Source organism: Aotus nancymaae, unplaced genomic scaffold, assembly GCF_030222135.1.
Source record: "Aotus nancymaae isolate 86718 unplaced genomic scaffold, 86718_ANA_hifiasm-v0.15.2.pri h1tg000010l, whole genome shotgun sequence".
Lineage (NCBI taxonomy): Eukaryota > Metazoa > Chordata > Mammalia > Primates > Aotidae > Aotus > Aotus nancymaae.
Genome location: NW_026988421.1, coordinates 52,328,773 through 52,343,632, shown reverse-complemented (window position 1 = coordinate 52,343,632; position 14,860 = coordinate 52,328,773). Strand labels below are relative to the sequence as shown.

Genomic DNA, 14,860 nt, shown 5'->3' with positions numbered 1-14,860 from the left:
AGAGTGAATAAATCTTACCTTGAATAGTTTGATGGAAAAGTTAAGTTAAATAAGATGCTGTTGTGCTGGCAATGAAAATAGTGGTTTATACATAAGCCCAAAGAGCTTAGAGAAATATAAGGGGCAGTACCTGGGAGGTAGGAAACCTGGGGTCTTGACCAAGTACCAAGCTCTGTGACTCCATGTAAATCACTTAGCCTCTTGGGTTACTATAGGTGACTAGGCTGAATGAACTCAGAGGTCTTTCAGAAACTTCCCAAATGCTAATGTATTCTATAATATTTTAAATGAACAAGAAAAAATTTCTTTGGTACAAGAACAAACATTCTATTAAGAAACTAATATAGCCGGGTGCGGTAGCTCACGCCTGTAATCCCAGCACTTTGGGAGGCCGAGGTGGGTGGATCACGAGGTCAAGAGATCGAGACCATCCTGGCCAACGTGGTGAAACCCCGTCTCTACTAAAAATACAAAAAATTAGCTGGGCATGGTGGCGCATGCCTGTAATCCCAGCTACTCAGGAGGCTGAGGCAGGAGAATTGCCTGAACCCAGGAGGCAGAGGTTGTGGTGAGCCGAGATCGCGCCATTGCACTCCAGCCTGGGTAACAAGAGCGAAACTCCGTCTCAAAAAAAAAAAAAAAAGAAAGAAAGAAAGAAACTAATATATAAAAAATTACAATAGTGTCTACTTTTTTGTTTGCACTAAATCAGATCAGATTCAAAACTCCAGGTGGAATTTGTTTTCATCCAAATTTAAACTCATGCTGCTTCTCACAAAGTGCCTATAGATCTTTAACTCTAACCATAGTTAATATTCTACTTTAATGGGAAAAAATTAGTCATGTATTTTTAGGTGCAGGATATCTTCAGGTTTAGCAGGTTCCTTCAAAGTTTACATATTAGGGACGTTAATGGGTAAGTTAAACTTCTCTGGGGCACTAAGAGTGTAGAATGCAAGTGATGAGAGTTGAGACAGATGGTAGAGTGGGCTGCAAATTAGGCAATATTAAAGCACAACCATTTTTCCATTGTACAAATGTACATGCTAGACATTTTTTAGAAAAGGATGAAGGAGCAAAAAGTCATCTGTAATCTCATTACTGAGAGAAATTGTTAACATTTGGATTAATATCTCACCAGGCACTCTGGCTCATGCCTGTAATGCCAGCACATTGGGAGGCCAAGGTGGGTGATCACTTGAGGTCAGAAGTTCAAGGCCAGCCTGGCCAACACGATGAAACACTGTCTCTACTAAAAATACAAAAATTACTTGGGCATGGTGTGGGCCACCTGTAATCCCAGCTACTCGGGAGGCTGAGGCGGGAGAATCACTTGAACCTGGGAGCTGGAAGTTGCAGTGAGCCGATATCATGCCACTGCACTCCATCCTGGGCAACAGAGCAAGACCTTATTTCCAAAAAAAAAATACTACAGCCTTTTTAGAATGCATATATATTTATGTATAAAAATTTAATATATCATGTTTTCCATGTTATTATCACAGTATACTTTCAAATATGATACGAGCCTGACAACAGTATAGTTCCAATTCCTCCTTCCCATCTATGTGTGTGGTTGCTGTCGTGCATTTTACTTTTGCATATATTATAAACCCTACCATTCGTTTTTTGTTTTTTTTTTGTTTTTTTTTGTCTTTGGACCATCCGTTATCTCTTTTATTTACCTTCATTTTTTTTGTCATTTCCAGAGCCCTTCATTTCTTGGTGCAGATCTAAGTTTCTATTTACTATCATATTCCTACTGTCTGAAGAACTTTTAACATTGTATGTATTTCAGATCTGCTGATGATGAATTCTCTTAGCTTTTGTCTATCTTAAAAAATCTTTATTGCTCCTTGAATTTTTTAAACGTATTGGGGGAAGAATTCTCATTTGACAGTATTAAAAGGTGTCACTTCTTTTTTTCTGGATTGCATAATTCCTGATGAGGAGTCCGCTGTACTTATCATCTTTGTTCCCTGTGTGAGATATGTCTTTTTTCCTCGAGCTACCATCAAGATTTTTCCTTTGTATTTCACTGTTGGCAATTTCACTGTTGTGTCTGTTTGGAGAGTTTGTTTATTGTTTATCTTACCTGGTGTCTCTTGAGCTTCCTGGATTTGTGGTTTTCTACCTTTCATTGCTCCAGTAAAATTTTTGATCATTATCTCTTCAAATATGGCTTCTCTCCCATTCTGTCTCTTCTCCTTATGCTGCTCTCATTAGCTGTTTTTTATCATCCCACAGCTCTTGGATGCTCTGCACCTTCTTTTCTACTTTTTTTCTCCTTAATGTTTTTAGTTTAAATAACTTAAATGGACATATCTTTAAGTTCAGTGCATTTTGCCTCAACTGTGTGACATCTACTAAGGAACCCAAGAAAGGAATTGACTCTGATGTTGCAGTTTTTCATATCAAATGTTTCCATTTGACTCTTTGCTAAGAATCTCATGCCTTTGCTGGAATTCCCTATCTTTTCATGCATGTTGTTCCCGCTAGATAGAACACTGGATATTGTGTGTAAACAATATTGTGTGTAATGGGAGAGATTGAGTTAACTAATATTTTGGCCTGGAAATGAGCATACTCATACTTTTTCTTCTGTGCTGTAAATGTGAGAGGTGGAGCCTGTTTAGGCAGGAGTGAGCTGAGTTCACATTTTTTTTTCAGGCTTCAGATTCCCCTAGTGGAGGGCTGCCATTGACTTCTGTTTAGGGTGGAGGCTGGAACATCAGAGAATTTTGCTTAGTGTTAGTGCTCCACCCTGAGCTTTCTCTGCACACCTGCAGCAGAGAGGGGATCTCGCCACACTCCTGCCTTACCTCAGCAGTTGACTACTCTTGCTTGTGACTCTGCTAGGCTGGTGCTGCAGGTCGGGGGTCTTTCATGCAGGCTCAGACTTAGTCTTTGGGGAGTGTGCCTGGATTCAAGGCTGAGTCTTTCTCCATATTTCTGCCCTTTCTACCACAGCAGCCAAACTCTGCCCTGTACGTATGGCTACAGATTTGAAGGCTGTTTGTATAAACTGCCAAATTGCACTCAAGCAAGCGTTTACAAATTTGCGTTTCACGAGCAGCAAACGTGGGTTCTCTTAGGCAGGCTTTCTAACTCTAACATCACTGAGCTTTTCTGATATGTTGAGATTTCATGATTCTGTTGCTTGCTTAGGCAGTAAAAATGCAATAGCCTTACTCACAGTAGGGTACATTTTTTTTTGTTGTTAACTGAGGAATCAAAATATAAGTAGTCCACTGAGTGGCCCTGAGGTACCACTTTCATTCTGGTTTGTTCCTACTTAACAGGGGCATCCACAGTGTGAGTAAGGAATAAAAAGTGTTTGCATTTTATTGGAAGCTGCATTAGACAGAGATGAGAAGCTAGGGTTTTTACACAGAGGCCTTCTGAACCCTGCCTGAAAATACCACAGCCTGAGGGCGTGGAAACCTGAATTCTGATCCTGATTCTGCCTCTAATTAGCTGTTTCTTAAACTGCAAATTACCAGTTCTGTGCCTCATTTTCTTTATCAAATGGAATTAATGATATTTATCCCTTTTCAGTGGATTGTTGTGAGGGTAGAATGAAATTACAGAAGAGCAAGTCCTTTACAACACTGTTTAAGTGCTATAGAATATAAAATATTTCTCTAGGAAGGGTCAGAGGGGTATAGAAAAATGTGGGAGTTAGAAACTCAAGGCACTTTTGTCATCTACACATCCATAGTATGACGGCGTGCATGAATATGGAAGAGAGTGAAATTAGAAATAGACTTCTTCCTCTCACTAAAATTAGCCTGTTTGTGATAAAGGTTAATTAAGTCTTTCTCAACCAGTGAGGGCATATTTTTAAGGCGAAATGGCACGCCAGCCCTTACTCACACTGGGAAGTGATGAGGTCTTCGTGTCACCTCCCACTTGGGGCTCAGTGAGCTCTCCTATTGGACTGTGTTTCCTTTATCCCCAGCCTGACCCTCCGCCTGCTGTCTCAGCTCTAGAATTCATCCACTATGTGGCTTGAGTCACTAGAGTAACTTGTACTCAGAAAACAGAGACAAGCAAGCAGATCTAAAGGTCATCATGCAATTTATTTCCTTCTGCCAGCTTTCACTCATACCAGATAGTCCGCCACACCGAAAAAGACCACAGCATGCAAAAGGCACAGCCTATAGTTTCACTTCCTCTTTTGCAACCTGTTACATGCAGTTGAAAGCTGTGCAGCTGCAAGCTGGTAGGTGCAGAGCAGGGGTCAGCAAACCACTGCCCACAGGCCAAATCCAGCCCACTGTCTGTTTTGTAAATAAAGTTTTAGGAACACAACTTCTCCCATTTCTTTACATATTGCACGTGGCTGTAGCTGCTTTTGTGCTACAATGGCAGAGTTCAGTAAATGAAAGAGACTGTATGCCCTGCAAAGCAGAATGTATCTGCCATCTGGCCCTTTGTGGAAAAAGTTTGCCTACACCCTGGGTAACAGCAATATTAGTCATGTTTACTTTCCACCAGCATTACTAAGAGACATTTGCTTTCCTCAGGTCTCTTTCTTCTTTCACTGAAGATTTATATTCTAGCATCTAAGAATAGTGAGCAAAGAGAATTTGCAACCTTTCCATCTGTAGATGGTTGTAAACCTAATCCTACAATCATTAAAAGCATTTAACTAGAAAAATGTACATAAAATACAGGGAGAAAAGGACATGTTAACATGTTAAATAATTCCCCATGAGGACTCAGTCAGTCGAATCCAGACTGTGGAAGAGTCTACACAGTAAATTACCCAGTTTCTTCAATAAATAAATGAACACAGGGCAGGGGGAAGGGAAGGTGCGATAGAGGAGCACGGAGATTAAGAAAGACTTAAAGGACCTTTCAACGTAATGCAGTATGTCGACCTTCCAATTGGAGCAGACTAACAATGGGGATAGTTGGAGGTAATGGGAGAATTTGAACATGGAACGTGTCTTGGATGCCAAAAGGAATTATTTTTACTTTCTTAGTTATGATAATGGCATCATGATTTTTTTTTGAGATGTCCTTATCTGTTAGAGGTAATTAAATTGCAGTATTTATGGGTAAAATAACATGATACCGAGAATTTTCTTTCTCTTCTTCTTAAACTCCTTCAGAAAGAAAAAAAGAAAAAAAACAGTAGGGACCATAAAAGAAATAATATTGGCAAAAGGTTGATATTTACTGAACCAGGGTAAGGAGCACTTGAAGTTCATTATGTTTTTTGCCCAAACTTTGTGTATGTTGGAACTTTTCATTATTGTATTTTTAGAATCATGCATGTGAGTGTTTAAGAGTTGAATCCTGGTTCTGCCAAATGTTTCTGCATGTGTGAAATGGGGGTTGTAATTCAGATTATGTATGATATTATGGGGATTGTGAGAATTAAATTAGGTAATACTTAGCATAGTCTCTGACATGTAAGAAGTGATCAATACTTGATAGCTACTATATTGTTTCTGTTATCAAACTATAAATACATGATCCCTGTGAGCCTAGTTTATTTATCATATAATTGATTCTTTGTGAACAACACACCTTAAACTCATATTGCTGCTACACAAGAATAAGAAGCCAGGCATAGTGGTGCACACCTGTAGTTCCAGCTACTTGGGAGGCTGAGGCAAGAGGATCATTTGAGCTCAGGAATTTGAGATCAGCCTAAGCAATATATGAGACTCTGTCACTTAAAAAGAAAGAAAAAGAAAAATCAGAAGAGGGTATTTGTTTCAATATATGCATACATTTCCTTGACAGTTTGGAAACAATCATGGTACCTGTAAGATGCTTGGTGAGGATAATTATGGTAGCCATCATTGAAATCAGGAGAACACAACTGGAATTTCAGATTATCCTAACAATCTCACCATTCTTCAAATATTTGTAAAATAAGAATTACAGTTTTCCATAAGACTGCTAATAAAAGCCTGTAAACACATTTAAGCATCATGGGCATGGGCAGTCATGTGACTTTGTACAGAAGTAACGGATTTTCCAGTTTGAGTTCCTGTCGTCTCTCCTTGACAACCTGATGCTCCCAACTGAACCTGGGAAAGGCTCCAAGTCACGTGACACTCCTTTAAACTCAGTCTGTACTGACTTAATCAGCTATTTGTTAGTCAACCCCTGACTAGCCAGTGTGTATCACTTAAATTTATAGAAAAATACACTGACTTAAAATGCAGGATTTTTGAACAAAAAAAATCATCACCTCATTCATGAGTCACCTCAAGTGATTGAAATAGATTAACTTAGACCCTGCCTCACAGATTCCCTTACAATTCTTTTTTTTTTGAAGTTTCCTTCTGAAGAAAATTCCTGTCAGAGAGAATTATTAGGAAACACACTGTTCATAAAGGATGTTTAAAAAAGAAGAGGGAAAAATGGGGCTACGTTGGGGGAAAGTTTAGAAAGGAATGCTTTGCTGAAACCAAAAATATCAAATCTGTACTTTTTTTTCCTGTTCTTCCCAGAATGACATCACTCCTTTACATGTTGCATCAAAAAGAGGAAATGCAAATATGGTAAAACTATTGCTTGATCGAGGAGCTAAAATCGATGCCAAAACCAGGGTAAGTGTACAACTTACGTACCTGCTTCTACTTATTTTCAGGAAGTGGGAATCCTTTTCCTAATACCTTTGCACTGAGACACCATGGGCTTTATTTGTGTTCTATTTGTTATGGTCTCTTGGAAAATGACTGCTACTTTTGTTTTTTTAAAATGGGATGGTCGTCCATCTGTATGCATAAATACTTAATTCACAGTTAAATGGTACCCGGCTTTAAAAGTTCTAGAGTTTTTGTTGCATTTAATTTCCAAGACATTGTAAGCTAAGCTATTCAGTCAGTTTGATACTAAAACCACAAGTTATTCTATTTAAAAACAAATCTGTCTACCCTGTGCACTGCTGGTGGAAGATGTGACTGCTATGGAAAACAGTGTGGAGCTTCCTCAAAAAAAAAAAAAAAAAAAAATTTAAAATAGAGCTACCATATGATCCAGCAATCTCACTTCTGGGTATAAGTCCAAAATAATTGAAAGCAGGATCTCAAAATATTTGCACAAGCATGTTCATAGCAGCAGTAGGCAAGAGGTAAAAGCAGCCCAAATGTTCATGGATAGAAGAATGAATTTTAAAATGTGGTATATACATACAAATGAATATTATTTGGCCCTTAGAAAAGAAGGAAATCATGTTACAGCATTGATGAACCATGAAGACATTATGCTGAGTGAAATACGACAGTCACAAAAGGACAAATAGCATATGGCTCCACTTATATGGGACATCTAGAGTAGTGAAAATCATGGAAACCGTAGTATGGTGGTTGACGGGGACTAGGGGTAGAGGAAATGAGTTATTTGATGGGTACAGAGTTTCAGCTCTGCAAGATGAAGAAGTTCTAGAGATCTGTTATACAATGTGAATCTGGTTAAAATTATTGAAGTGTCTACTTAAAAATGGATTGTGAGGGTAAATTTTATGTTGTATGTATTTTACCACAATTAAAAATTTTTAAAGGCTGGGCCCAGTGGCTCACAACTGTAATCCCAGCAGTTTCAAAGGCCAAAGTAGGAGGATCACTTGAGCCCAGGAGTTTGGGACCAGCCTGGTCAACATAGTGAAACCTCCATCTCTACCGATAAAAGAAAACAAAATTAGCTGGTAGTGGTGGTATGCACCGGTAGTCTTGGCTACGCAACAGGCTAAGGCGGGAGGATCGCTTGAGCCCAGGAGTTCAAGGCTCCAGTAGGCTTTGATCACACCGTGGCGACAGAGTGATACCCTGTTTCTAAAACAAACAAACAAACAAAAAACATTTTTAAATTAAAAATTATAAAAACCTACGAATATGTCTAATCTAGGTGTTTATGGCATGTTGCTTATTTGGTGTGATGCCTTGTCAAAGAACCAACCAATTCAAATCGATTCTAATTTGAATCCAGATTCTAAACTTAGCTAGCTGACTTAGGTAGGCTGTTTAACTTTACTGATAGTAATTTCTCTATCTGAAAATAAAGAAAATTAATGGCCAGCTTGTAGATAATGTTTGTAAACTGTGCTGCCATAAAGTAAGCCAGAAATAAATTATAGCCGCTGCTAGTATGTCTCAGCACTCGAATTAGTATTAAACTTCTAGCCAAGGGTTCTCTTTTTCAATATTTCTTGTGCAAGAAGCAATCTAATCAAAAGATGGTGTCACCACAAGCATCCATCTAGGTAAGCGTTTTAAGTAGTTTTTTTGTCTCGTAACTGCAACTGCTGCAATCCTGCCCTTCCCTCTTCTAAAAATTCTGATTCTTGTTCCTAAAACTGACCTGGCAGCCTCAGCTTAATTTCTGTAGTGCTTTGATTTACTACTTCATTTTTTATTCCTTGCATTTATTTACTCAACCAATAAATGATTGTTGAGTGTCTACTGTGGGCCAGACACAGCAGGTGACAGAGCAAGACACCACCACATTTCCCCTGCCCTTATGAAGCAAAAGGTCTAGTTTGTCTTCTGTACTTTGACCCTGAGACAGCCCACCCATAGATATTTGGCAAGAGACCCGGACTTCTTTTTCTTGATTACCATTGAACCTGGAAACCATGTATGTACCTTAAAAGAAACAAACATTCTAGATAGGAAAAGGGAAGAAAGAGGAAGGCTGACCCCTAAATGACTGTCTTACCAGGGAGATAAATTGAATAGAGGTCTTACTGAACTGATTTTGCATCGTTTCAATAAGAAGCAATTATTAGTATGTAAAGAATGCGAGAACCAGCAGCTCAAGCAAACGCAGTTCACCTAGTGGGACTGCTGCTGCCAGAGTGACTCCTTTTAATTACAACCCAAGCCCTAGGAAAAGCAGCGCAGATAGCACTTGAGCCCAGCCGTCTCAGACCCCAGCTCCAGTGAAGAACAACACAAAGAAGCAAGATTCAGAAACTGACAGCACAGAATCCAGTGGAACCCGAAGTCCTAAGCGCCATTCTGAGTCTTACCTTGTGACATCTGTTTAAAAGAGCTGGAAGAATGAAACTAAGAAAATTATATGTTAATTACAACTGCTATATAGATATTTTGTTTCAAATGAAACTTTAAAAGATTGAGAAGTTTTGTAAATAGGTTTGATTCTTTTTAGAGAGTTTTTCTTCTGGAAGCCGTATTTGATGGTATACTTTTCTTCACTGGTCTTATTTTGGGAGGCACTCTTGATGGTTAGGAAAAAATTAGTAAAGCCAAGTATGTTTGTACAGTATGTTTTACATGTATTTAAGTAGCATCCCATCCCAACTTCCTTTAATTACTTGTCTTAAAATAATGAACACTACAGATAGAAAATATGATATATTGCTGTTATCAATCATTTCTAGATTATAAACTGACTAAACTTAAATCAGGGAAAAGTTGGTATTTATGCAAAAAAAATGTTTTTGCCCTCGTGAGTTCATCTAACATCATAATTAATTATGTGGCTGTGAAATTCACAGTCATATGGTCCCGATAAACAAGTTTACCCAGCCTACTTTGTTTTACTGCATGAATGAAACTAATGGTTCAGTTTCAGAAGTAATGATTAACAAGCATATGGTCACAAGACGTGCGTAAACATAGCTACAGTATAATCATTTACACTATTGTGTGCTCAGAAGAAAACAAAACAAAAATCTGTGTAACTCTAAAACATTGAATGAAACTATTTTACCTGAACTAGATTTTATCTAAAAGTAGGTAGAATTTTTACTATGCTGTAATTTGTTGTATATTCTGGCATTTGAGGTGAGACAGCTGCTCTTTTATTAATGAGACATGAATTGTGTCTCAACAGAAACTAAGGAACATTTCAGAATAAATTATTATTGTATGTAAACTGTTACTGAAAAAAAAAAGAATGCTAGAATCATTGCTTTAAATGGCAGGGGTCTTCTGCTAAGTGTAGGCTATTTAAGGAGTTGTAAGGAATAAAAAGTAAAGATGCAGCCGGGCACAGTGGCTCAGCCTGTAATCCCAGCACTTCGGGACACTGAGGCAGGTGGATCACAAGGTCAAGAGATCGAGACTGTCCTGGCCAACATGGTGAAACCCTGTCTCTACTAAAAAGACAAAAATTAGCTGGGAGTGGTGGCGCGTGCCTGTAGTCCCAGCTACTCGGGAGGCTGAGGCAGGAGAATTGCTTGAACCCAGGAGGCGGAGGTTGCAGTGAGCCGAGATCGTGCCATTGCACTCCAGCCTGGCACCTGGTGACAGAGCAAAACTCTGTCTTAAAAAAAAAAAAAAAAAGTAGAGATGCATTGCATCTGTTGCTTGATTATCCCATGGAGGAAAAGGGACATTTGTAAAGAGGGGGAATCTTTGCAAAGAATGTTTTCTTACCTTCAAAGGGTTACCAAGACACACAGAAAAGAGAAGCTTGAAGAGGTGCCTGGATATACAGTTGATATATGGATTGGAAATTACCTTATCTCTTCCTCTGTTGATATAGTCAGTCGACAGAACAGCAAAAGGATTTGTCAGTTATTTTTCATCATTTATCAAACACTTACACGTCCTTTTTTGTTCAATGGGAGGAGAAAAAGGATACACAGGAAGTTCAGGCCCCATCTTTAGAGGGCATAGAGTGTCACAGGGGAGGGCCAGGAGAAAAACATAAAAATTCTTCTGCATAAAGGTATCAAAGATAGGAAATAATCTACGTAGGCAATTTGGTGTGCAACTTGGTTTCTGTGCCACTTTTGCCTACCTGTTCTGAAGGGCTGTCATATTTTCAACAAAGATGTAGATTCCTTTGTACCTCCCATTCAGTTCTGACTTGGATTTAATTCCTCCTGTATTATGTGAAGGAAAGACGTGGAGAACCAGAGAACAGAAAAGCCTGACATTCTTTTGCAGTCGTCCTGAATGGAATGGGTTGGGGGAAGGGTGTCAATTGGGCACAGACTGAATTTCTGGCAGACTAAATGGGAGAAATTATAGTATGTACCCGAAATATGTAAACTATTTTGTATTCTCTTCATCAATGTGTCCCTTCTCTCCTGCTGAAACGATGAAGTAGTGATTGGGTGTGTCGGTGAAAGGGAAGAAGCTGGCTAAAATGTCAGAGGGCCGTAGGGGCAAGCCCAAAAATAGAAAGGATAATTTTTCATAAAAACAAGTTCTAACTACCCAATCCAGTAGCCCCTGAGAAAACAGATGCCATTATCTACCTATCTGTCTCCCACCAAGTACTTACTATTGTGGCGACCTTGCTTGCATTCAATAAATCTGACCTGGTACACACCTATCCCCCATGTTTTAGAGGCAGGAAAGCATCACTAGACTTCAGCTCAGAGGCCAGCACTGTAAGAGACCGCCTTCCTATTGCTCTGTGCCCTGCATGGGCACTCACAGAATAGAGGATTCACTTTAAAAGAAGATTATTAGAGCTCTTTCATTCAAGGATGTGAACTTGAATCATGTTCAGGGTAATTTAAGTAGGATCAGAGCAATATCTTGCCAGCTGGAAAGGCAGATGAGTGAATTTAATTTCACTCTAGTGCCTGATCTCTAATCTTAAGTGTGACTAGCAAGTAGTAAAATTGGGACCTGAGAAAAGTTCACCCTCCTGAGTCTTAGTTTCCCTCCCAGTACAGATAGAAAGTTGTTTCTGACGATCTCACTCTCTCAGCTGGAAGGGCACTGGATATTATAACTTTAAGCATAATTAGTTACTGTAAAATTTAGGGTGATTGCACGTGAATCTTCTTGTGCCTTGTAAAATTTAGGGTGATTGCACGTGAATCTTCTTGTGCCATGATCTGATGAATTATAGACTCTTCAGGTTTCTATTTAGCTCATTTCAGGAAAGTCATTCCCATTTTCCCAGCCCCATAATACTAACTAATATCAACTGGCTTGTTAACTCATGCTTCTGTTGATAGCCAAGAATAAGTATATAGAGGATCTCTGTCATAGTGGTGGGACATGCTGAGATGTAAACACCTATCAAGACATATTTGTCAATTTAGTCTATATGCAGCTTTCTAATTTTAAATTGATTTCTGAAGTTCATTTTTTCAACAAGATCTCAATGCCTTCATTTCTTTATAGACTAAAATACTTTGCTGAGAATGGCCTGCTACTTCTTTCCACTGAATTCTTGCCTTCTTTAAAGCTAGCATGAGTATTTGGTACATGTTGAAGGAAGATACTTTGCAGTGGATGGTTTCGTGTCATTTTTAGTTTCATCTGCATCAATTCACAGATCGATCAGATACTCAGTATAGACCCTAAATCAGAACCATACAAGACTTGTGTTCTCTATCTCTTTTCACTGACTCCTCTCCATCTAATAATAAAAGCAGCTGTACTTGTGTTTAGTGCTTCAGAGAAGATGTGGAATCCCAGGTAGCATTGCTAATAACAATACTCTGATTGCCAGAATGTTACTCTAATTTGCCCCTCCCAACTTCTAGCCTTCTTAGCAAGTCACCACTGTCTGCATCTTCAGAGAATCCCATCACCACAACATTACTTGGAAAACTACACCTTAACACTAAGATGCACACAGTCATCTTAGTATCTGTCACACGTAGCACTCTTCCTGGTACATATTAAATGCTTAATAAGTGTTTGCTGAATATATTGAAATAAGATATACTTCTTAATATTACGTTTGTCAAAACGTCTTAATGTACTTGACTTTATACTGGTCCTATGGCAATGTAATTTTTCCCCCGAAGTTAATGACATCCAGTTTATGTACAAGAATAAAGAGGTATTTATGCTCAGGTAGATGAAGTGTTTTCAAGGCACTTCCAGTGTGTTAGTTGTTAAATTGTTACTACCTGGGAAGGTGTCAGGGGACACTTGGATGTACTATAATTTTAGCCCATACTTGCCCAGACATGCAACTGGTTCTGTTTCTCAGGTTGAATACTAACAAAAAAGAATTGTTGATACTGACATTTGCTTTTCATTATATTTCCAGGAATGTAATTGTCTTGGTTAAAAATAAATCCTGAATAAAATATTAAATATTTCAAAGTCATAGAATAGTCACTCTGAAAAAAATTCGGAAACAATATTTCCTCCTTGAGTTCTAAAATAGCTATGTTGACAAGAACATTGGAAATAGTGAAGAAGACCCTCAGTTTCTATATTAGTTGAAACCAGCCTAAAACTGTTTCTTCATGTCATATAAAAATATATCAATTTTTTTCATTTTTATGTCACAAATATTACAAGTTAATTGAAAATATTTATTTAGATTAAAAGGAAGACGAGTAATCATGAAATGCCAGTAGCCTTCAAAACACGAGAGAATATCTTTGAAGGAAAGAAGGTTTTTTACAGTTGCAAAGCATCCTGAGAACATGGAGGGAGCATCTTTGGTTTTCTCTTTCTCCCTCTCCTAATGTTTTTACATTACATTGTAAACCTCATTTTCCTTGCCCAACTGGAGGTCTAAAAGTATTATGGCAAAAATCATAATTGTTGCACCAACCTAATAAATGTCATATGCCTGGTTCTGTTGAAGAGTCTACAAAATAGGCTCAGGACAGTTCTATTTTAGTTCATTGCTATGTGGTTCCAAGTGCTAGTGGTCAGAAGGTTGTCTGCTTTTCCCTCCTGTTTTTTCTTTTTTTTTGAAATGGAGTCTCGCACTGTCGTGCGGGCTGGAGTGCAGTGGCACGATCTCGGCTCACTGCAACCTCTGCCTCCAGGTTCAAGCAATTCTCCTGCCTCAGCCTTCCAAGTAACTGGGACTACAGGCACCCGCCATCACGCCTAGCTAATATTTTTTTTTTTTTTTTTTTTTTTTTTTTTTTAGTAGAGACAGGATTTCACTATGTTGGCCAGGATGGTCTCTAACTCCTAACTTCGTTATCTGCCCGTCTCGTCCTTCCAAAGTGTTGGGATTACAGGCGTGCGCCACCGCACTCGGCCTCTCCTGTTTTTTCTTAATATATGTTGGTAATGCTCACATCTAATTTTTTTTAAATAGCTCTACAACAGTTAGACTCGCAAATACTCTATAGCTGTCAACTATAACCAACTTTAATTACCCTCCTTCCTCAGGTAAGATAAAGATAAAATAAGTTATTAGTGTTTTGTAAATGGTGAATATTAATTTAAATTGTTTCAAACATGTAATATGTTATAAGAAGCACATAAAAGCACCTTTCTATGTTTGAAATCATTTTTTCTTTTTTTTTTTTTTTTTTTTTTGAGATGAAATCTCTCTCTGTCAGTCAGGCTGGAGTGCAGTGGCACAATCTTGGCTTACTGCAGCCTCCTCCTCCCAGCTTCAAGTGATTCTCCTGCTTCAGCCTCCCGAGTAGCTGCAACTGCAGGTGCACACTACCACACCCAACTAATTTTTGTATTTACTTTAGTAGAGACTGGGTTTCACCATATTGACCAGGCTGGTCTCGAACTCTTGACTTCATGATCCACCCGACTTGGCTTCACAAAGTGCCGAGATTACAGGCGTGAACCACTCCATCTGGCCGAAATGATATTTTATAATAGGCTATTCAGTATCTACCAACTGGAAGGTCAATAATTTTCTCATGTATTCATAGAAGAAATATTCATAAAGTGGTGCATGATGGAAACAAATACAAACTATGATGGCATAATATGCAGAGGCCACATATCCTGTTTTTACTCAAATGTATGAGAGTTCTGGCATCAGGTTATGGTGGAATAGCTTGCATTGGACTAAGCCTTCTGCTGAGAAAAATCATCAGCTCTGGACAAAACCGATCTGCTATAGGTTCCAAATTATTTATAACATATCATTCAGAGTACCCAGCATATAATTTAAAAATTAAACAAAGTCAACTGGAAAATGTGACCTACAGTCAAAAGAAAAGTTAGATAAT

General features: G+C 38.5%; 1 protein-coding gene across 5 annotated transcripts in view; it reads left to right on the top strand.

Moving 5' to 3' along the window:
* The window catches only part of ANK3 (ankyrin 3), a 359,094-nt gene that overhangs the window by 153,664 nt on the left and 190,570 nt on the right, over positions 1–14,860 (top strand). For all 5 annotated transcript variants that reach the window (XM_021675764.2, XM_021675765.2, XM_012445733.2 and 2 more), the window contains exon 8: positions 6,477–6,575. In XM_021675764.2, the coding sequence (XP_021531439.2) occupies positions 6,477–6,575 (99 nt within the window). The remainder of the gene's footprint in view (positions 1–6,476; positions 6,576–14,860) is intronic.